This window comes from Pezoporus flaviventris, unplaced genomic scaffold (genome assembly GCF_033815535.1).
Source record: "Pezoporus flaviventris isolate CSIRO_AGI_PZ_B2104156 unplaced genomic scaffold, CSIRO_AGI_Pfla_v1 ptg000083l, whole genome shotgun sequence".
In the NCBI taxonomy this organism is placed as follows: Eukaryota; Metazoa; Chordata; class Aves; order Psittaciformes; family Psittacidae; genus Pezoporus; species Pezoporus flaviventris.
The window spans coordinates 3,994,987-4,017,519 of record NW_026892631.1 but is presented as its reverse complement, the minus strand read 5'-3'; the positions used below and the strand labels follow the sequence as shown (position 1 = coordinate 4,017,519).

The 22,533-nt window shown below is 38.0% G+C and overlaps 1 protein-coding gene across 1 annotated transcript; it reads right to left on the bottom strand.

Annotated features, from left to right (window-relative positions):
* Positions 1–4,080: 4,080 nt before the first annotated feature.
* DNAH14 (dynein axonemal heavy chain 14) lies at positions 4,081–17,517 on the bottom strand. Its single transcript, XM_061475326.1, has 8 exons — positions 17,454–17,517; positions 16,025–16,137; positions 12,553–12,671; positions 10,853–10,993; positions 9,569–9,702; positions 8,152–8,316; positions 5,977–6,089; positions 4,081–4,199 (listed from the first exon to the last, which is right to left on the bottom strand). Exons 3-8 carry the CDS (start codon positions 12,560–12,562, stop codon positions 4,130–4,132), a joined length of 633 nt encoding a protein of 210 aa, XP_061331310.1. The 5' UTR covers positions 12,563–12,671; positions 16,025–16,137; positions 17,454–17,517; the 3' UTR covers positions 4,081–4,129.
* Between the last annotated feature and the right edge of the window lie 5,016 nt (positions 17,518–22,533).

Genomic DNA, 22,533 nt, shown 5'->3' with positions numbered 1-22,533 from the left:
GACATGTTCTTGTTAGAGGGGTAAAAGAATTACCACAAACTGCAGCCTCACCAGAGGCATCTTTACTTTAGACTAAAGAGAAATACACTTAAACTCTATGTAGAAGTACTCAATAATCTAATGATTTCAAAAAGGAGGAACTTCAGTTATTTTCATCTTTGCTGACATTCCAGAAAAGTGGTTACCTGACTGCAATACCAGAAGATTCTGGTTCTCTCATGCAGGGTTTCCTCCAGTACTATGTTTGACACAAGTTCATCCCCTCTGTGATTCAAAATAAAAATATAATAAAAATCTTAATTTCACCTGCAAACATTTTGGAGGTTTTTAAAATTGAAATCTTAGAAGAATACCGATTGATACAATTCTATCTTGTCTGAAAGACAAGATTTTGCTATTTCTATTTGCATTGTTTTTTCTTATTAGCAGTTTTGCTTATGAAAGAGCTCTTTTTATGATTTGAGCTTTCAGTTTTATTTGCAGCACTTTGCTCTATTTGGCAAGCTCTGAAATCTGAAAGCAGATGTCTTCCTGAAGAAAGTGATTTGTCCTAGTTATATGGGTATGTCTGCTTAAGCTCCTCTTAACGGATGATCTAGTTAACCTGAACAAGAAGTGAGAGTAATATCCCTTGGTTAAAGACTTCATCCACGACCGCCCCTCCAAAGCAGGCATTGTTATAGTAGCCTTGCAAATATGCTGACTACTGTCAAACACTGTGAAGACAACTTTCTTGTGTCTGTTCATCTGAATTGTACTTCTAGTTCAGTCCCTCTTGATTAGCAAGGAAGGAAAACACGATCAGGATCTAGCTTTTGCTACTGACATAGTTTTTGCAAGCTGGGGAATTTGTCTCAAGCCCTAAAAGAATTAACACCAACACTGGGTATCAGGCGACAAATAACTCTAGACACGAGCAAAACAGAGCTTAGTACTGATACCATAAAAAAGAAAGAATGCTGATGCTCACTAGTAAGTCCTCAGATTGAGCAGAATGTGGTACAACAGAGGAACAGTCACAAATTATGGACTGTCATATTAAAGTAGTGGTGAAGTTACTACGAGTAACGGTATGCTTGTAATTAACAGTGGAATTAACAAGACTTAAGCAATTCTTACCACATTTACAAGAAGAGCAGTCTGTAGCAAATGAGCACTGAGGTACCAAATGATGTCCTGGTGGCTGTCACCATCAGCTGCTGAATGGGTCCTTGGTGAGCTACCATTCAGATCAGTCAGGCGGTAGAAGTTCTATGGACCTTGAACCTAAAAGGCACCAAGAGATGGCTGTGAGACCAGTGTTGCTTTGGTTTTGACATTTCTGGTTTTCTTTGTTGTAAACACATTATTTTTCTCAAAGGTAAAGGACTGGGTTTTAGTTCTCACAAAAATCCTTGAACAACTATAGCTAGAGCACCTTATCCATGAGGCGTAATTTATGTTCTCTCCTAGCAAGTCCAGAGAGCTGCTGAGTGCCTGGTCTTTTCTAGAATATTTGTTTTCTTCTTACATTTTTACATAAGATTCCTTTAAAATCTCTCTACTCTTCAAAAATAATTCATATTAATCTTAACCAGTTGTTCAGGAGTAATCCAAAATCTGAGAACTCAGGACAACTGAAATGATAGCAGATATTCCTTTATTTAACATGTAACTCCTTTATAATAACATTATTAAAATATGTCACACTAAGTACTAGCAAGGACACACTAAGGACTAGGGTACTAGTAAGATGATGAGAAGCAGCAATGAGTTTTATACCTTTGGCTGATAGCACTGGAGTATTCAAAGGGAGGGTGTCTCTTCAGCAGATGCTCCTGATAACAGAATCTTAAATTCCAAGTTATGAAGGGGGGAATACACACCCAAAAGGAGCACTATATAGGCAGAACAAACATGTAAGTGGACTAAGATCAAACCTCTTGTTTTGGATAACAAAGCCATTATATGGTCTCCAACTCAAAACATAGACACTGAGGGTTTTTTTGGTTATGTGATTTGTATGAAGACAGGCTGAGGAAGTTGGGGCTGTTCAGCCTGGAGAGGAGAAGGCTGTGTGGAGACCTCATAGCAGCCTTCCAGTATCTGAAGGGGGCTTACAGGGATGCTGGAGAGGGACTCTTCATTAGGGACTGTAGTGACAGGACAAGGGGTAACAGGTTAAAACTTCAACAGGGGAAGTTTAGATTGGATATAAGGAGGAAGTTCTTTACTGTAAGGGTGGTGAGGCACTGGAATGGGTTGCCCAGGGAGGTTGTGAATGCTCCATCCCTGGCAGTGTTCAAGACCAGGTTGGACGAAGCCTTGGGTGACATTGTTTAGCGTGAGGTGTCCCTGCCCATGGCAGGGGGGTTGGAACTGGATGATCTTAAGGTCCTTTCCAACCCTAACTATTCTGTGATTGTAATGTACACACCTTTGTACAGAAGACGGAAAAAAACAGCAAACCAACGTACAGTTCAAACGTGTTGGGGTTTCACTATCCATGTTTAGAGGACTTTTTTAAAATGACTTTAAAATAAGAAATAGCATAACCATGTATGAAATGGTTAAGAAATAACCAAAGCATAACCATTGATCGCATGAATAAACTTCAGAGCTTGAAGAGCTTGAGCTTCGCCTCAAGATGACATTTGAAAAACATAAAGAATTTGAACAAATCCAACAAAATAATTTTTGAATTGCTTTTCTTCATGCACAGAGATCTAAATTGTTTGAGTAAAAATCAGTTGCACAAGCAGGCTGTGTAGTCAACATAGCATGGGAAGACCTTCTGTGATTTCCTGCCCTAACCCACCTATTAAGAAGGTCTTCAACATACTGAAGAAAAAAACCAAATCCAAAGCCTCAACAAATGTACAGACTCTAGAAGGACTGTGCTCAGTCTCACCATCTTTGTCTCCAGGAAAAGCTCCCCCACAAATTTCCTCAAGTGCTGAAGTGTGAAGAGCATCAGGACTACTTCGTAGTTTATAAAAGGGTTATAGAAGTTTAAAGTTGTATGATTTCAGGACATAAGACACGTTTCAAGAGACAAATCTCATTTTGATAAAACATACTAAAAATATTCTATAGTCAGGTCATTTAATGTGCCCCAACTGAATTTTGATGAACTTGCCACCTACAAAAAATCTGCTTAAGGGAAAGCGCTATGTATCTGTTAAGCATTAATGTATGAATTAATGAAAGTGTCTCTGACTAATGCCAACCAAGGAGAAAACATGAGGTTTTTTCTTCAGAAGCCAACTCATCATGTATTATTTTTAATGATGCATTCCATAAAAGACAGTTTTCAGCTTTTATGCAGTTAAAAACCCTGTTTACTCAAATACCTTTCCTATTTCAGTATCTTTAAAATTAGACAAAAGACCACCTGACAGTTTATGAATTTTCCACTTAACTGTTCAAATGGAAGAAAACAGCCATCAACCTTTCCCAGCTCCTTACCCTAGGCACAAGTGAAAGATCTAATCCCTATGCTCTCAGCATAAGGCTAACCATTTTGATATAAACACCAGAAAGTGTCTAACACAAGGCTAATTAAAAACCTCTTAAAAATAGGATACATTTCAATAAAAGGGGGAGAAAAAAATCTCTTGTTAGGAGTTAACAATGTCTTTCTCATTATCAAACCTACATAATACAAGTATTATTTACATGCCGATAAAGGATGGCCTTAAGGAGAATAGATGAAGTGTTATGGGATTTTGTTCACTCATCTCAACATGCAGACTGAAAACCATCATCTCATCCAGCCCATATTTAGCCTGGATTTGGTGCAACCACTGTCATTTTACAAGACAAGACTGTATTATTACTATTTTCATCCTATGTCTAGCGCAAATCCCTAGTTATAAAGCAGAACCCCACTGTGCTTGGCACTAGACAAACATAAATCAACAGAGACAATTATACAAATGCCAGATTACCTGTTCACAACAGCATGGAAGACTTACTCTAATAAAAGCTTCCTGGTACATTAATCTTGCTGTGAGGGAGCCTGGAATTTTAATCTGGAGAACCCTGAGCTTTGATTTTATAAAGTACTTAAGGAAAACAAATGCAAACGGGTAAAGCGTATAGCAGGGGATGAAGTATTCTTTATTCTCTTCCCATGACAATCCTACATTCAAGCTGACTTGGTCTTGTCCATCTTGCTTCTAACACCGATTTTCCAGACTAGAAAGTACTTCTTCATTCTAGAAGCAACAGAAAGATTTTATTTATGCATAAAAATTTTACAGACTGTCACACCTGCTGTTGCAACTACTCATTAACAGCACTGGTGCTGTTGGGAGACAGACGTGGATCTATGCAGCCAGTTTCCCCTTTCTACATCTGCTCCACACCTCTTCATCTGTCTTACACATTTATGAACAGTAGAGCTAAAGAAGAGGCTGGCTGCACTCACAAAAGTACACTAAGCAAACATTAGTATTAGCTTGTTTTAAACCCAAACATAAGCATCCCTAAGCTACTGTAACAGCATGAGCTGTTCTGTGCCCAATACTATTTTAGCATTACCACTGCCAATAACAAACCAGAAGCTTTAAATTAACTGTGCCTTATGCACTAAGCCCCAGTGCTGGCCATTAGGCTTGTTACCAACTTGTGCTGGAATGTCCTGTGTAAACCGGACCTTGATACCAGATGTTTCTTTTGGGGATGTAGGTTAAGGACAGGATAACAGTAAAGGCCTTGAAAATATGGCCAAGTTTGAAAACAAAGGGTCCCAGAATCCATAATTCCTGGCTACTGAACAGCGATCAAACTGCCACACATCCGCAAAGCTGGGCAAGCTTTACTTTTGCTTTAAGAATAGAAACAGCAGCTGAGGAAAATCAGCAAACAAAACCAGCCAAGCTACAGGACAATGCACATGCTTCAGCCTGGGAAAGTACTCATTAAGCTTTTGCAGCTCTAGAACCAGCATAAACACAACACGTTTATAAATGGGTAGAATGCCCCATGTGGTTGGGCAGGGAGAAGAGCTGCAACATGTTCATTATTGTTTCAGCTTCCCTTTGTAGACAGGTTTTGAGTCCTACCTCCTGAACTACAGTGACCCAGGCAATCATGAACTGCGCTATACACACCACATCTACTCTGTGGTTCTGCATACTCACAGATAGAGATTGTGAAGGTTTCACTGACTTTAGAGTGATAGTGACTGATAATGGATATGAACTAAGCATTCAGCACAGTTAGAGCATCAAATGCACAGTTAAAGAAAGTCAGTCTGGTGAAATTTTGTTTAAAAGTTTAAAACTGGCTGATCTGTCTTCTAAGCATTCCCATGGCAGCAATCTTTCCTTCTCTAATTGACATAGATACACACATATGCATAACAACAAATATTACCAGAAATTTGTGGAGCCGTGTAACGAACTAGGATTATTATGACATTGTTTACTTTTTATATGTGGAATGTGACACTGGCAAACATAAAATACAGTTGCAAAAATGTGTGAAATTCATGTAATCATTGTCATGACTGATGAACACACAAAAATCTTGCCTGCGCAACTCAAACATTAGACACGGGGTCAAGTACCAAAATTGAATCACTTTCAGCAATCTTCCAAAGATGAAAGCCAAAAATAAACCAGAAACAAGCATATCCCACCAAAAAGCAATACGAATAAAATACTGAAACATAGGTACAGGAGATGGATGTTTAATATGTGTCAAAGCAAGAGGTTAAAATTCAGCTATCATGTTTTTACTGATGTTTCCAAAACAGCCAGCCAGAAAAATGTGACAATTTCACCACTACATATTTTCTTCTATTTTACACTACAAAATTCACTTGAATGCATTCTATATAAACGAGCAGCACAAGCTATTTCATAGTCCGTATAAGCTGAAAGAGGACAAACGGAAAACTCGCTTCCTAAAATTTAGTGCATGTGATGACATTCCCAGAGATATGTATTACTGTAATTAGTTAACTTTTTTTCCTTTTACATTCCTTACTTGAAACTGGAAATGAATTTCACATTGTGTAACTTATAATACATCTGTCTTTCATGCAGCCACCGTGGCACTGCTGTTATTTCCATCTGTCCTAATTTAGGGTCTGCAGAAAACTAGGGAAAAGAAGAAGAAAAAAAACCCAAGTCCTTTTAAGAAAGAATTCGACAAGCATTACCAAATCCTTATTATCAAAGACAAAAAGCATGAGTATTGATGACCTCAGTGGTGGTGGAACTCACCAAGTTTCATTTTGTCTGCCAATCATGGTTTTGTTTAATTTTGAACAAGCTTACAGTTACTAGATGCTTTTATCATCTTAAATACTAAGATGTGTCTATCATTCAAAATAAGTAATTATGGCAAAATAAGTAATTAAGGAGAAATGCAAATGTACTTACTTACTGTTAAGCAAGTAAATCTATGGAATATCAGTATTTTCCCATTGCTGCATGATGCAACACTGAATAAAAGGAAAAGAGAATTAGACCTGTGGAAAGATTTTCAATACAACGTGGGCAGATAGGTCACCATAACAGCTTCTAGCAGTGAACTCCAAAACCACTTCTCGAACCTCTGCCATACCTCTCAGGTAGACAAAGTCCATCTTAGAACAACAACAAGGTAAGCAAACAGATTTTCATTCTCCTAAGAGGATGTGTACTCCTATGTGAAAGGATATAAATGTGAATTGTAAATTAGCTTCAAATTATAGACTGGAGTCTGGCAAGAACACCGTAAATTGGCAACGCAGGGATGCACTTACATAGAAATCTTCATTATCTTTCATAGGAGTACAAAAGATAGAAGAGTGGCTACTAAGCACCAATTAATTGTTTTGAATTAATCATTCTGTGGGTTAGCCAAAGCAAGTAGCAGCTCTTTTACTACCAATGATTTGGAACAAGTCACTTTGTATTTAAATCCTGGCTGTACTTCAAATTTCTGTACTGCAGCAAGTAGTACAGTGCCTTTTCTGAAGGCAAAGAAACGAGGCCGTAGGTTTTTTTCCCCCAGTCAGGTTCCCAACACTTGTTCTTTTTTTCCAATTTGGTTTTATAAAAGGTTAGTACCTCCACTGGTAGAAAACACATTTTCCCCATTTTAACAATAGTAATTGCATGAGTTTCTAAGGTATGTCTATAATTTTCTGACATTTAAATTAAGTATCTCATACATACAACAAAAAGTTTCACTTTAGCATCCAGCAACAATCCAATTATGTAAATGATGCAATTATCACTTCTTCCATGCAAGTTTAGTGTCATACTGGCTCTAAAATTTACTGATGCTAAAGAGAAAAAGGGCTTCAAAGTTGAGTTGTCTTCAAAGACATTTAAGAACTGATGAAACATCCTGCAATGTGATGCTCATATTCTTAAAAGGTATTATTTTTAGCACACTTCTTTTAGGAATATCGGTACTCTGCGTTCCTGGTGAGATGGATTAGCTCTCTAATCTGACTGACAATTAACCTGGCAAGCAGACAAATACACATACAAAGTATTTTCTTTCATTTTCACCTAAATTAGCCAGACAATCCAACAGACTGGCCATGAAACCACCAGTGCCAGTGCAATGGAGAGGGTGGCTTAGAGCCAGTCTCTTAGCTGCTTTACACAGGCTTAAACCAGCTGTGAGACCTCATTCTGAGATACAGAATAAACTCTGGTCTTTTCTGGTTTTTTAAAAAAGAAAATACTGCCAAGACTAAGCAAAGACTAATCAGTAAGTCACTAGGGGCTCATCTTTTACAATGCAAAGAGTGAAGGAAGAAAAAGCAAAGGTAAGTCATAAACACTACCAATTTCCATGAACAGAGCAGAGGGTATGTCTCAGCCCCTGTCTGAGATCAGGACATGCAGGATGTGAGTGTGTTCCCTGTACATTACTGTGCTCAGAAATGAAGGTAGGTAATGAGTGCTAAGTTTGAAGTTACCCATCTTCTGATACCGCTAGTCTTGAACTACAGCGTGGTTCAAGATCCAAACACACGCCTGAGCAAAAGGATGAGCTATATTCAGCTCAAAGCCAGCAGAGGACTTGTCTTTAGAAGGGACCAGTAAGCAAAGAAAGCCACATAATTGCAATGGGAATGCAAGATGGTAAGAGAAAGCAAAATATTCTTCCTGTGGAAATCTCTAGCTTCATATTGTTCTGTGTGCTGTACAACATTACCTTAGACACATACGAAGCTGAAACAGTCCAATATATTTTGCTATGCATAGCTGTATTCACAGAGACAACCTGTAAATCGTACGGGTTGTAGGGAGCTTTAAAGTTGTTCCTGTTTCGTTGAAGACAATATATATATTCCCCACTATCTTCTAGCACTAGAGGTGTCTGTCAAAAAAGGAAATTATTTATATGTAGATATACAATTTGTTTTTCAGGATTACAAGTCATATATCTCTAGATTTGATCATGAAAACATAAATACAGTATTCAAACATCCGCATAACAAGTTTAGTAATAATTGACCTGCAAGTTATTCTCTTATCATCACATTTTTAAATTCTGTTATTTCCACTCTAAATAATATTTCATTTCTACCAGCAGCTACTTCAATATTACTATTTCTTGTTGAGAAAAGTCTCCCATAACCTTGTTAGTATTCTAAATTTCCTATCCAAACTTGAAACTTTTCAATAATTCAATTTCATCACCTATAAAAACTGTTAAGCATTGTTAAGCTTAAAAAACACCACAAAGCCTTTAAGTAGCAAACACCCAACAGTTAAAGACTAGAGATATCAGTGGTATCTAGGCGTTTTGAAAATACAGCATTTTAATTGGAAGAAATTGTAGACTTGTGGACAACTATAATGCTTCCTAAATATTTTGCAGTCATATCTGAAATGGGAAGTCCCAAGGGATAAACACAAATTTTATTTTCATTTTGTGTCCAAAATATTTCACAACATTGTGCACATTGAAATAAACCTGGTGGGTTTTTTCTGTATTGTTTATTATTTTTTGTTCATGAAAAAGCGTGCATTTAACGTAATCATTAATTATAATGTTTACTTATAATTAAACCAGATACGTGTGTGTCTGTCATTGAATGCACCAAACTAGTAAGAGAACACAGGCAACCTCCCATGTGGCTACACCAAGAACAGCTTGCCCAGTATCACTCAACAAATACTGCCCTCCTGATTGGCATGTCTGATCTGGACAGACATGACCACTAGTCTGCTTAGTGTTAGAACAGCTTAATTATTGGGAGCACTGGCTAAGTGCTACGTTTAAGTGATTGCTATGCAACCAGAGATGGAATAAGTAGTTCCAGGTACCACTATTCTCCTTTCAGTATAATTCTAGGTACCATCTCCTCTCAGAATCCTGCTATGGTTCTGACCATTGAAAAGTATAATGTGTTTTCCACTTCCTATATATAAAAATTACAATTCAACTCTGCTAATAAGAATTAATTCTAATAGTTTATTCTTTTTAAACGTTTTGTTGATTCTAAGAACAGATCTGTCCTTTTTAAGCAGCAAAAACTTGCAGGAAATAAGTATTTTAGATTCATAACCAACATCATTTCTGTGTAATTAATTGCACAGGATGTGAGAAGGAAGGTAAAAATCACCTTAAGTGTGAACTTCTGAAATCTGGCCACATCAGCCTCTCCAGGTAACAATTCAGATGACTGCACATTTGTTTGCCAGCCAAGTTTGCTTCGAAGCCTCAAGATATGTGTTACAGCATCATCATCAATTGCTTCTGAAGAAAAAAGAAAAGGTTGTGGGGTTCCCTCCCTTAAACACAAAATCTTTGGACTCATCGCACGAGCAAGCCAACCAGCCAGCCATTCATTCCTTAGTTTCATTCCATAAGCCTTAACAAGTGTGGGGGATTGTTCTAATGTTATTTAGACTGAGTTGGAAGACACTGAAAACGTGCCCTAGAAGGTCTTACTCCAAATTTCCCTGCAGCTGAACAGCAGTGGTTCAAATGTCTGCAAAGCAATTTTTATTTCCTGAGATTTAACACTGATCTTTGGTGTAATTTACACAGCAGAATTCAAAGTACTCGGCAGAAAACATGATTTACAGGCCAAAGACTTTTTCAAATGCTTAAAAGACTGAAAGAAAAGGCTTCTGAAGTCAGAGCAAAATCTCATCTAAACAAAAAGAATGTTGACAACAAAAGAATAACTATTTTTCTTCTTAATATTGAAAAGAAAGTTCTTTTTACATGCAAACATGCCTCCCCTTTAGAGATCAGACCAACCAGGTCCAGGATAGAGGAACAACTCCCCAGCTGAACAAAACTACTATAAGCATTATGGAAAACAATTTGAGAAGTCCTGGAAAGCACTAAAAATATTTTTTCCCCCCATGTTTTTTAACCCCTATTAGAATGTGCATAGAAATCACTGTAGACAAGCCAAAAACAAAATCCAGTTGTGGTATCACTTCCTCAGGCTTTAATGGAGAAATAATGGCCAAAATCTCTTTTCCTCCACCCTGCTCCTGGAAGGCAAGTGGGAAAACATAACTACTCCTTGCAAATCCCCTGATTAAAAGAAAACTTACTGTAGCTAACTATGAAATATAAAAAAATAAAATAAAAAATTCAAATGCTAGCTGAAATTCTGCTCTGAGATCAGGTATAAAAAAAGACCCCAAACATCAAAAAGTAAATACAGAGGGTAAAGTTATTAGCCTTTGAAATAGAGTTTAAAATTACAGTACTCTCTCATTTACAGATTTTCCTTCCAGGTGTACACTTACTCTAAACACAGGAAAGAGACGAGTAGCTAATTGAATATATTCTCCATTAAATGAATGTAAATCTGAAGTAAAGACACTGGCTGTACAAGCATAACTGATAGCACAAGTCTTCCCCTATGCTGCTGCAAGTTACATACCTGTTCTATCATAAGAACAAACTTTGGTTCTGAAGGGCTTTTTAGAAGGTCTTTCAACTTCTGGTTGCTCACGAGTCTTTTTATGGCAACTTGGTTCCAATACTGCTGTTTGCATTTCAGTCTTTCTAACATTATCTGTAACTGACACATCAAAAAGGAAAATACGAGTCGTTTAAAGCAGATCATTATGCACAATTACTTTCTAATTTGTTAATCTTCCTACAAATTTAAATTTCTGCAGTGTCTACTTCCCCAAATGCATTCTGATGGGCTTAATGAAGCTGTTTCTTTTTGTTGACAGTATATTAAAACTTGTATTCAAGACCATCATTCAATATGGTTGAATGGGAAATGTAGCACTTGTTTCCTATGGGGTATGGAGGATAACATTCACTTTGCCTTTTGCTTGGCCATGTTTACGACTAGAAAACCTTTTCATCTATTCTGAAAGACAGAAAGCCTGCACTCCATGAAATGTGCTGCTCGGCAATACCCAAATCATTGGCGCTTTACCAACACTGTTCTAGCAGTTTACACAAGCAAAGCGCAGCACCATACAGACAACTTCAAAGACAGTTACCATATCCCAGCCAGAACCACCCTACACTTCAATGCTTTGTTTTACAAGGCAGTTTCTCAATTTTCTTTTTCAATGTGCTGAAGACATATAGGACACAACTGATTCAAAAATGTTTTTTGCAAGTTTCATTCAAAGCCTAATCCAGAATTTACCGACAGTAAATGAGCTCCAGCTTGCAGATCTGCTTAAACTTTGACCCATTGCCATCAGTTTGAAACTTACAATGACTTTCAAAGAGCAAGAATTGCGATTGCAAGAGCTGCTAAGTCTTTGTGAGTAGTTTCCTTTCGTCAAACATACAACCATGAATTATGCTTTTGTACTTTAGAGAGATGATCTCACTTCACTCTTCAGAAAATCCCAAATTGGCTGGAGGACAATAGAAAAGACAATTACACATTTAGTTTTAATTATAGCATGCTGGAAAAGGCATATTTGAGACCTATTGCAGAGCCTTCTCACTTAAAGAAACTTTCAGCAGGTAAATCCACACGTGAAGGAAGCATGGATAACTGACTTTTTAAAATGAGAATAAACACTTTTATGCACTTTACAGTTGGTATACTGAGTTATAGTTTGTTTTATATCTCCACTGTTCCATTTTTTCCTTTTCGGTTTTTGAAAGATCTGTAGTTTTGCAAGAGTCTTTTCTATATTCATCTCCTACAATTAAAGTGTGGTTTGCATCCCCTTAAATGCCCAGAGGAAGAAGATCATTCCCTTCCAAAGGCTTTAGAGAGAAGGACAGAGTGTATGTTCGTATTACATCTGCCCATTGCAGTATTACATCTCACCAAATATTAGAAGCCTAGTAAATCTGTTATTTTCAGCAGAAAAAAAAAAGAAAATTAACTATCAGATGACACCTGAAGTAAAAACCTGGAATACCAGTGACTTACAGTATTCTTTATTAGAAATGCACTGGGGGACACTGTCCGTTTACAACTGTTTTGAAAAGAACAGTTACAACGATGAGGAAAGAAAGTAATCTCTTTTATTACCCCTCTTTCTGTCATTTTGGGTTTTTTAACATGCACATAAGACAAAGGTGGTGTGCCAAAACCATGCTGAGCTCCTTTGCAAGCAGAAGTTGTGGGAAGTGTCATTTTCAAATGCTCACTCTTTGACATTAAGGATGTTGGTTTTGTTGTGCTGCTTTTTAACTTTGTCTCATGCTCTGAAATGCTAGTAGGCTGACAAACAGATTGTTCTCTTCCCTCCTTATGTATTCTTGTGAGTCTAAAACTGAACAATATAGTCTTTTAGGAAGGAAAAAAAAATAAGAGAAGATTCAGTTCTACAGGCAAAATAGAACAATCAACTAAAATAAGACTTGTCAAATGGTTTGCATTTATGATGAGGATACAGCTGTCCTAGGACACAGAAGAAGAGCTTTGTTCACTATGAATAAGGTAACAGTGAGGGTGGGGAAAGAACCCAAACTAAAATTACAGCCCTACCTCTTGTGTTATCGGCATCAGAAGCAGGATTGCATAGCTCCTGACCATATTATTTTGATTAGCCGAAAAGAACTCGAAGATTAAGCTAAATTTAGGCCCTAGGAAACACAACTAAGAAAATGCTACTTAAAAAAATAAATCAATGCTATAATTTGTTCTCATTCTTAGTAATTCGAACAGCACGGTATCTGCTATGATATAATAAGCAGTATTTTGTTAATTAAATGCTTTCCTAGAGAAAGCATACAAAGAAGAACCTCGTAGCGCAGGATTTGCATTATCTTGAGGGTTCTTCAAGTTCGTTCTTAGAGTTGTAAACCAATCTGAAAATCTCTTAAGTTAAATACACATGAAAATGTAATTCAAGGTTAAGCTAGAGAGCTCTGAAAAGTGTATGCACTACATTAGCTTGCCTGTATGAAAACATAAGAAAAACAACCAGCAGCAGTTGAAATGCAAAGAAAAGAAGAACACAGAAAAGTTAGCGACACCAGCTTCTTGTACAGCTTGCAGGTGACAGCCTCTGCCTGCACTAAAAGCACACACAGTTTAGATACATTTTTAATCTTCAAAGTTCCAAAAAAGTTCCCTTCTCAGTACAAAATGGAAAATAAATAAAACCCATCAAGGAAGTAGTGATTTCACGCACAGTTCGCTCTCATTTACCCAATTACATCTTTAATAACAACCAAAAATAAACCACTGGAACAGTGGTGGGAAAACAAATCAAGATATTTATACTTCAGCCATTGGCCCAACTCTGTTGTGAATATGCTATATAATAGGCTATATAATTCAGACTGAAAAGGCTAATTCATAATCCATCTTACATCGGAGTGGCAATGGCATCAAAGAAGAATCACTTCAAAGCAGCTGAAACTGTCTAAAACTCACATGCGTGAACTTTCTGCTTTAGCAACAGCCTACACAGACTAAATATGCACAAAAGAATGAAATATCAATGTAAAAGTCTTGAAGTTTCTTTTCCAGGACAGAGTTCCAACATAAAACTACTAAAAGGAAGGAGTGAGTGCTATTCGCACAAGAAAACAAAAAATCATCTCAAAAGTTCCCTATTCCATAACTTCTTTCTCCTCCAGCTAGGACACTGTTGCACTGTACTGGTCTGCCATCATCTTTCTTAGGTCGGTAGATCAGTATAAACTTCCCCTGTAATGGCCCTCATTCGCTATGAATTATATTTTCCATGTGATAACATGCAATCAAATATGAACATTTATTCCAAAAGATAAAAAAGCACAAACCCTGGCTGGAAAGAAGAATTATGGTGGTTAGCAACTATCTTGTACTTGAGTCTATGAATGGAGACTCTATGTTCTTTCATTCAAAGATATAGGGGCATCCTTTATTTTGGGGGCTGGGAGCTAACTGAAGGCTCCTTAAAGAACTTCAGAAAAATCTGAAAAAAGGAGTGGAGAACTGGACTGTGCTGAACTGGATGGCACAGCCAGTGCACACAGTTCTGTCCTAAGTGGAGTTGTGCCTTCAGAAAACAGCAGTGAGAGCAAAAAAGCAAAACCTCAGCAAATGAAACCCTGAATAAGATTCCTCTCAACTGATGAATGATAAAGTGCTGGCAAAGTCGAATACTGTCCATGAAGGATGAGACAGAAATCTGTTTGTTAGCAGTCCCTGATATATACTAGCAGCAGCACTTAACATGCTTTTCTGAAGGAAAAGCAAAAACTTTTAGTAGGCAAAATACACAAATACAAACTAACTCGTACTGTGAGCACTGAAACTAATGAAGACTGGCAGCTTCCTAATCCATGCTTTAATACTCCCCTAATCACTCCCCAGAAATAATTCCATCTTCAATTTCTCTCACATCACCTACTAATTAAACCAGACAATCAGCAGCATGTATGGTGGCTGATGATGCAACCAGAATGCAGATCCTTACTGGTCAGATACTTCCCGATGTGTGAGATGGAGACCACTGAGCCTAGCTCAGGACTGATGAAAATTGAGGTCCTATCATACAAAACCTGATCTTTCACAAACTGAGTTGTTCACATCCTCCAGAGGTCTACAGGTCTCATATGAGTTCAGATGCAAGAGATCAATTAGTTCAAGATCCATTGAGAAGGAACTGGCAAACAAATTTCATTAGCAGCTCCCCCCAACCCCAAAACAAAAACCCAACAGAACCCCAGAATTATTTAGGATAAAATTCCCTAAGTGTGGTTTTAATCCAATCTACAAAATTCAGGGAGGTTTGCCTCTAAGAAGGCATGCATGCCTCTTCAGCCTCAGAAAAAAAATTTCCTTCCTCATCACCTGTGTAAAAGGGAAAGGAAACCAAAAGATGAACTGCCAGAAGAGGGGATTATGAACTTCTAGAGCCTCCTGACACAGGAATCTGTGGAAGATGACAGCATGAGGAGGTGCAAAAACGAAGAAGAAAAGTTCGGGGTCAACAGGTTCATAAATAGATACACAGCAGCACTACAGCCCCAAACATTCATAATCAAATACCTATGGATGTAAGGGGAATACAAGGGAAACGGACCACTGAAGGTAGCCACGCAGTCTTGTGTGGTCTCCCTAAATAGCCTCTACTCCTGCTAATATTAGAGACAGGATCCTGGACTTCACTGATCCCACTACAGTAATTTTCTATTTTTCTGAATCTTCAATTCTTGGCCACTAACATCATCCGTTCACCTTATCATGCCACTTCAAAGGAGTTTTGATACAGCATCTGAGAGCAATGTGAACACACCTTTAGTTTCACTTCCAGACAGTAAACATTAAAAAAATCAACTCAGCCATCATATTCTATCATTAAGTTTGAAAACTAGAGTTGTCTTTGTGTATACATGTGACAGCAACACAGTACATAGGAATACATTTGCACGGGTTCATATAGTCTGTCATTCCCTCTTGACTAGACTGTATTGTGTTTGCAATGACTTCTCCAGATTTTCAGTGACATAAACGAGATCAGACTCTATTGCAATGACCAAAAATTGTAAGCTTTATCCTGAGCATCAGTCCAAGCTTCACAGGGAAGCAGTCAATTAATTCAGTAGAAGACACCCACTGCTGTTTCAAATTTCAAATAGCGGAGAGCAGGAAGTTATCATAAAGAACTAGAATTTCACATACACATTTCCAAAACAAATGCCTTCCTCTCTTATCCTTGCTTTGTGTTTTCTTTCTCTGCTTGCTCTGTAAACTGCTGTGCGAAGAATAGGGTATTTCTCCTCTGCTGAGGATGACTGGGAACAAAGGGCAGAGAAATAAATTAATTTCAATAACTACTGAGTGACTGGTCATATAGTAAATCTAGAAAAAAAAAATCAAAGAAGGCATATATATATATATATATATATATATATATATATATATAACAGCCATGGAAAACATTTTCAAACCAATTGATGGCTTAGCTCAGCTTTCATTACAGAGTTTTTCTGAGTTAAGATATCCAGCATTTTGTGTATGAAAATTTGCTTATAAAAAGAATCTTGAGAAATTACTTAATAACGGTGATCAGAGCACTAAAATGAATGTCTAGTATCTCATAAGGAGTATGAAATTGCTTTCTTCTGTTTCTATCAAATAGGTAAAAACCTTCAGAAAAAGAAATTTCAAATTTAAAACAACAAATTGTTTTCCAGGACACTTGAGTCAAACACTACATGAAAATAATTCTGTTAATCATGTAAATTAGATTCATTTACATGGATTTATAGAGGGAGTAAGGCACTCACATATATAAAATTAGAGGTCTGATATTGGTTATTCAAATTAGTAACATAAACCAGAATTTTCCTATCATATGTGAAAGATAAGAATAAAGAGTTTATACTGAATAAGAAAAAGCTAAGAACCTTATGAGGTTCCTAGGAGGAAGCCTTTCACTCCCATGACGACACAGGCACCAAATATGTAATTAACACGTGTTCATGTAATATTGTCCAAGACAGAAGCCAGATTTTAAAAAGGAATTGTAAAAAAAACAAAATACTGTATGTAAAAATACTTTAAATCTTGGGATTACGTTAACATCACTCCTTTGAGTCTGACAAAACATCCCAATATCCCCAAAGCCACACTGGCAAACAGAATCAGCTGTGCAAAAATTATGCTGTTCCAAATGCCTGGAGAGTCTCTACAAGCCCCTGTGTTCAACTACAAATCTGTTTGTAGTTTGGGTTTGGACCACTCTGAAGACATCCCTAAGAGCTCAGCGACATAACACTTTCAACAGTCACAGCTGCCCAGGCCCAGAGCTCAGTCCAGAAGCTCTAATGCAACAGTGCTGGCTTTGATTTATGAGTGCAGGGTTAGCAGCAACTGACAAGAACCTTTAAAGTTCTCATTTTGGGCTGTTGGGCACCCAGATTTAGAAAGGATTCAGGAACGTACATGCTTTTGTATTTCACTGTAGCTTAAGACAATATATAATTGTAACAATAAACTCTAAGGCAGACTTCTAGTATAACTATAGCTAGGAGGATATTAACTGCAATTCAAAATAGATATTCAAATACTAACACACAGTCTAGTTTAAGATCATGCACATTCTCACCTGTTTAATGTTGTTGTTTTCACTGCTGTCAGCTGGCTCACACACAATATCCCTGCCTTTTACCATTAGCAGTGCCTCTGCCCTATCTGGCTCAAACCGGAGACGAGATACTAATTTTTCTTTCAGCATTTTGTCTTGCTCATCCAGCTGGTGTAGGTGCTCTTCATCCTAAGAGTAAGAAAATAACTATTGAATTAAATCTGCAGAGGTGACTGGTTCCCCACTGTGCCTTCAGAGCGAACTTCATACTTTAGAACAGCTGCATGCCTTACTACGAATCAGGTGGTGGTTGGATATTTGCTTCTGCAGTGTAGGAACTTAAAGTTTACATGGTTGACAAATGGAAAACAGTTAATTGTACATTAACTGGCAAATTAAACTATTTGATTTGAAAAGGTGATTCTGCCCTTTTGCTTTGCTCTGGTGAGACCCCACCTGCAGCTCTGGAGTCCTGTGTCCAGCTCTGGAGTCTTCAGTGCAGGAAAGACATGGACCTGTTGGAGAGGGTCCAGAGGAGGGCCACGAAAACAATCACAGAGGGGTATAACACCTCTCCTATGAAAAAAGGCTGAGAGCATTGGGGTTGTTCAGCCTGGAGAAGACTGGGAAAACCTTATTGCAGCCTTTCAGTTCTTAAAAGGGGCCTATAACAAAGATGGGTAGAGACTTTTTAGCAGAGCTTGTTGCAATAGGACAAGGGGTGATGGTTTTAAACTAAAGGAGGGGAGATTCAGGCTGGATGCGAGGAAGAAATATTTTACAATGAGGGTGGTAGAACACTGGCACAGGTTGCCCAGAGCGGTGGTGGATGCACCATCCCTGAAGACATTCAAGGCCAGGCTGGATGTGGTTCTGAGCAACCTGATCTAATTGAAGATCTCTGCTCATTGTAGGGGGGTTGGACTGGATGACCTTTGAAGGCCTCTTCCAACCCAAACTATTTTGTGATTCTATATGTATCGAATATATAATAGTAATACATAGGCAAAACATTTTTTGATACAGAAGCAGCTATACTAGCAATAGGCATGCAGAATTAAATAGTACCTCTAACAGTTAAGCTCTGGAAGTTAACATAAACTAAGCCACGGCTAAAGAGAAGACTTACTTTTCCACTACAGGCAATAGCTTTAATACTTCTCCACTTAGGCACAGATCATGCAATCATCATTCTTTTGGCACTGAAAAGGCAGTGAGAGCCCCCTGGCTCTGTGGACGCTGACTTGGCTGGTACCTGCAACTGAGAACTGGTGGGTGGGACAAGGCAGGGCACTGGGGGTTAACAGCTCTCCCCAGCCAGGCTGTGCTGCCTGGCCTTTGTAGCATCAGCCTGGGTGCACAACACACCAACCTCTGAGCGGAGGGTCACAGCAGTGAAACCCAGCGACTGGGAGGTGAAGTAAGGGTAATTTTTGGTGAAAGCAATTCAGTTTTTGGTGAAAACTGCTACTTAGCAATGCTGAGTGAAGCCAAGAGTAACTTCTCTCGACAATTTCTGTACTACGGCTCTGTGCATCACGGAGAGACACTCAAAGCTGTAGGAATTTCAGAGAGACATTAATAACGCAAGCAGTCAGGTGAAACAATCAGATGTTACTAGCCCTTCAAAGTCACGATGCACTAAAGTGGACTTCTTAAAGATAAAACTACTTAGTACTTCAATGTCTTGAAAATGGTCTGTTTGTAAGTTTTCTTGAGTCCCCAATGCATAGAGCTTACATCCTTTCACAAGTTTCTCATTAATCATAACCTTATTTCATAATTAAAAGCTCAAAGTGTACTTTAAGAAATGTATGGATATTTTACCTGAACTGCCTGACTGCCAGATATATGAAAAGGAAAACTCTGTTCAGGGCTAACTCATCCATGCTTGATTTGACCATGTGGCTTTCCCTGAAGATGTAAATGGTGACTAATCCTTTTATTTATCTGAAATGCTTATACTTAAAACATGATTTTTTCAAACACATTAATATGAATGAATCTGGCTTGGTGAATCAGTAATAAATGTCATACTAAGGAAATTGAATCTCAAGAGATACAATGAATAATTAAGTACTTGCAGGAAACTCATCTGTTTTTCCATTTATGCACAGGCGATTTACATGCAAAGCTCCTACTGAAGCTACTTGTAAGTTAACATTGACCAGCTACAACAATACAGAAAATTGGAGTGCTGAAGAAAGTAGCATTTTCCAGCTGCTAAAATGTATGGCTTCATTTTATCTGCAGATTTTCCTGTTTATAAATACTTGGGGTTTACGAAACATTTAGAAAGGATGAGAACCGAGACTTCCAATACGTTCCTATTATTCTAGGCCAGGTTTAGCTGAAAACTGTTCATTTTTAATCCAAGAACAAACGATTCTTTTCTAAGTTCTATTATGAATCTGGATGCAATTATTTTGAGAAGCAGTTTTGGTTATGTTTGCTGACTTGAATAACTGCATGAACGTGGTCAATACTTGTAACCAGAAACATTCTACGCGGCTGTCAAATTAACTTCCAGTATTTTATCTTTTTTTGTTACATATGACAGATATATGTAGGGTCAGGCCTCTGCGTGTGAATAAATCACATTACTGCAAAAGTGATTGAAGGATAACATGCTCCTAACCAAATAAAGCAAACAAAATTAAAAAGAACACATGCAGAAAAATGTACAGCATGCTAAAGCAAGCACTGTATTTCATTAGGGGATATGAAGTAAGGTTTCTAAAGTAATTTTGACCCTAAAACATCACAAAACTAATCTAAGGGCATTCAGGAATGATAGGGGAATCTTAGGAGGAGCCACTTTTTTTCCATATGATTCATAAGCATGAATCATAATGAAACATATTTAAATAAAAATCTTTAAATCTGTAAATAGTGCACTCAGTGTTCATAACCAAAAATAACCAGAACAAGCTAAACCAGCAAAGCAGCGAGATCCACCTGAATCCTGCAGCTTTTCACCAAATTCTTTGTATTGTAGTCATGTGAAGGAATATTTGTAACACATGCTGTGCCAGGAATCCCAAGAATTACATGGATAAATATCGACGAACTCACAAGAAACCTATTTGTAGATACCAGCTAGCTAGTATTGCATACTATATAGGACAATTTTACTCACTGGTATAATACGAAGAAGCCAGAATCAAATGTATTTCTGCAGCACAACCTGTACCCTCTCCGAAGAAAAGCAGTATCTCACCTTCTTTGGGCTGGTAGAGTACCAAAGTACAGCTCAAAATAGCAAATACTACGCAAGTGTATGCCCAGCTTCTGAGGCCAAAGCATTCTGACACCCATGCAGGATCCAGTAGAGAAGAAATTTCTTCGTATCTTCTTGAGTGGCTTTTGCAGAGGTATGGGCAATAAAAAGTGTACACTGGTGGAAGCCAGTGTTCCCCTGCAGCCCCTGAGGCTCACCTGTGCAAGCCAGCTGAAATGCCTCTTGGGTCTCTCTTTGCTGCAGGACTGCTCCCATTTACCTTCAAAATATGCTGAATTTTCACATGCAAAACATAGTGCCAGTGGAGTGTCATGTTCTCTGGCTTTGGGTTTTATTTTTCAAGTAGTTCTTTTCCTATCACATCTGCAGCCTACAGCACGCTGAATTACTTTCACATTAACTACACTGACACTGATCAGACTCTGTCAATGTGACTGCTCTATGGATGTAACACAGATTGTTCCCAAACAGGTTCTGTTACACAGCAAAACCAAGTATTTCCACAGGAAAAAAAAAAGCATATAGGTCATAGCCTGTTTGGATCTGTCAGATTTTCAGGACAAGAGACTCTGTAAATGAAACTATTCTCTGAGCTCACTCTGAAAGAGAACAAACACAACAAACAAGGGCTCAATCCCCTTTGCATTGGAATTCACTATTTAACTCATGAGCTTTCTAACTCACAAATTCTCTGATTCATAACTTGTAACTTGAAACTCACACACCTTTGAGCAGAACAGTTACCTGCTGACGGTGAGAGTGCTCACCTTTCCTCCTCCATCACAGTGCGGGCATCTCCCATATCATACTGGGAGGCCTGAAAGCCTCAGCAGTACAGCTCCTCTTGGATCCACTTCCAAAACTTTCTGGACATGTATTTAGCCCTGCTGTTGAGAAAACACATCAGTTTCAAGAGAAGCACAAAGAGGCCAAGGAACAGAATTATATACTTAAACAGTATAGTATAAAACAAAATTAACAACATGTTGTAGAGATACAGAAACTTGTGAACAACCCCCTAAACATACTGCATCAGAACTGACAAGACTGCAAATCAGACTGTTCCCTGATAAAAAGCCATTGCTGTCCTTATGAAACATTGGCGGTACTCTTCCGCACTCTTTTTTTCATATGAACTAAATACTTTTATTATTGCTTTATGAATGTTTGAGTCAAATTTCATGATGTCAGTATGAAATTCATGTGTGGTTTCTTTCTTAGTTTGCAGGTACCAAAGGCAGAGAAAGTGCCTTCAGAATTTGCCTTAATAGTCAACTCTACAATTAGCTCAGCTGGCAGACTGTTTCCTGCTGGGAACTGGAAGGAGCCTAAGCATTATAGAGAGGTCAGAAACAAATACCTTTTAATATGGCGACTCTTATTAAAAACAAAAAAAGGCATAAGAAAGAAAAATAAAAAAGCAATGAACCAATGTAGGCTGGACCCCTACAATTTTCAAATAAATATAATTTATTTTTACATATTTAAACTTTCCACTTTATGAGAACTGAGCTGTTCATGACCTTGCCTTCTGCAGGATTTATTTTCACGGAATCATAGAATGGTTTGGGTTGGAAGAGACCTTAAAGCTCATCCAGTTCCAAGCCCTTTCCACAGGCAGGGACACCATCCACTAGACCAGGCTGCTCCAAGCCCTGTCCACCCTGACAGGGATGGGGCAGCCACAGCTTCTCTGGGCAACCTGTGCCAGCACCTCATCAACCTAACAAGGAAGAATTTTATCCTAATAACCAATCTAATTCTACCAGCTTTCAGTCTTGTGAGTTATGAATTTTGTCATCAGTATTTCATTTCAGATGTAACAACAAATGTTCATGTGTTTCAGCTCTGCAGACCTAA

Excerpts from the sequence above, each read along its gene's own strand:
- DNAH14 (XM_061475326.1), bottom strand. Across the intron at positions 8,317-9,568 it reads TTCAGAAGTTCACACTTAAG|ACACCTCTAGTGCTAGAAGA; the intron begins GTGATTTTTACC and ends CTTTTTTGACAG. Across the intron at positions 6,090-8,151 it reads CAGCTTCGTATGTGTCTAAG|TTTTCTGCAGACCCTAAATT; the intron begins GTAATGTTGTAC and ends TCTTTTCCCTAG.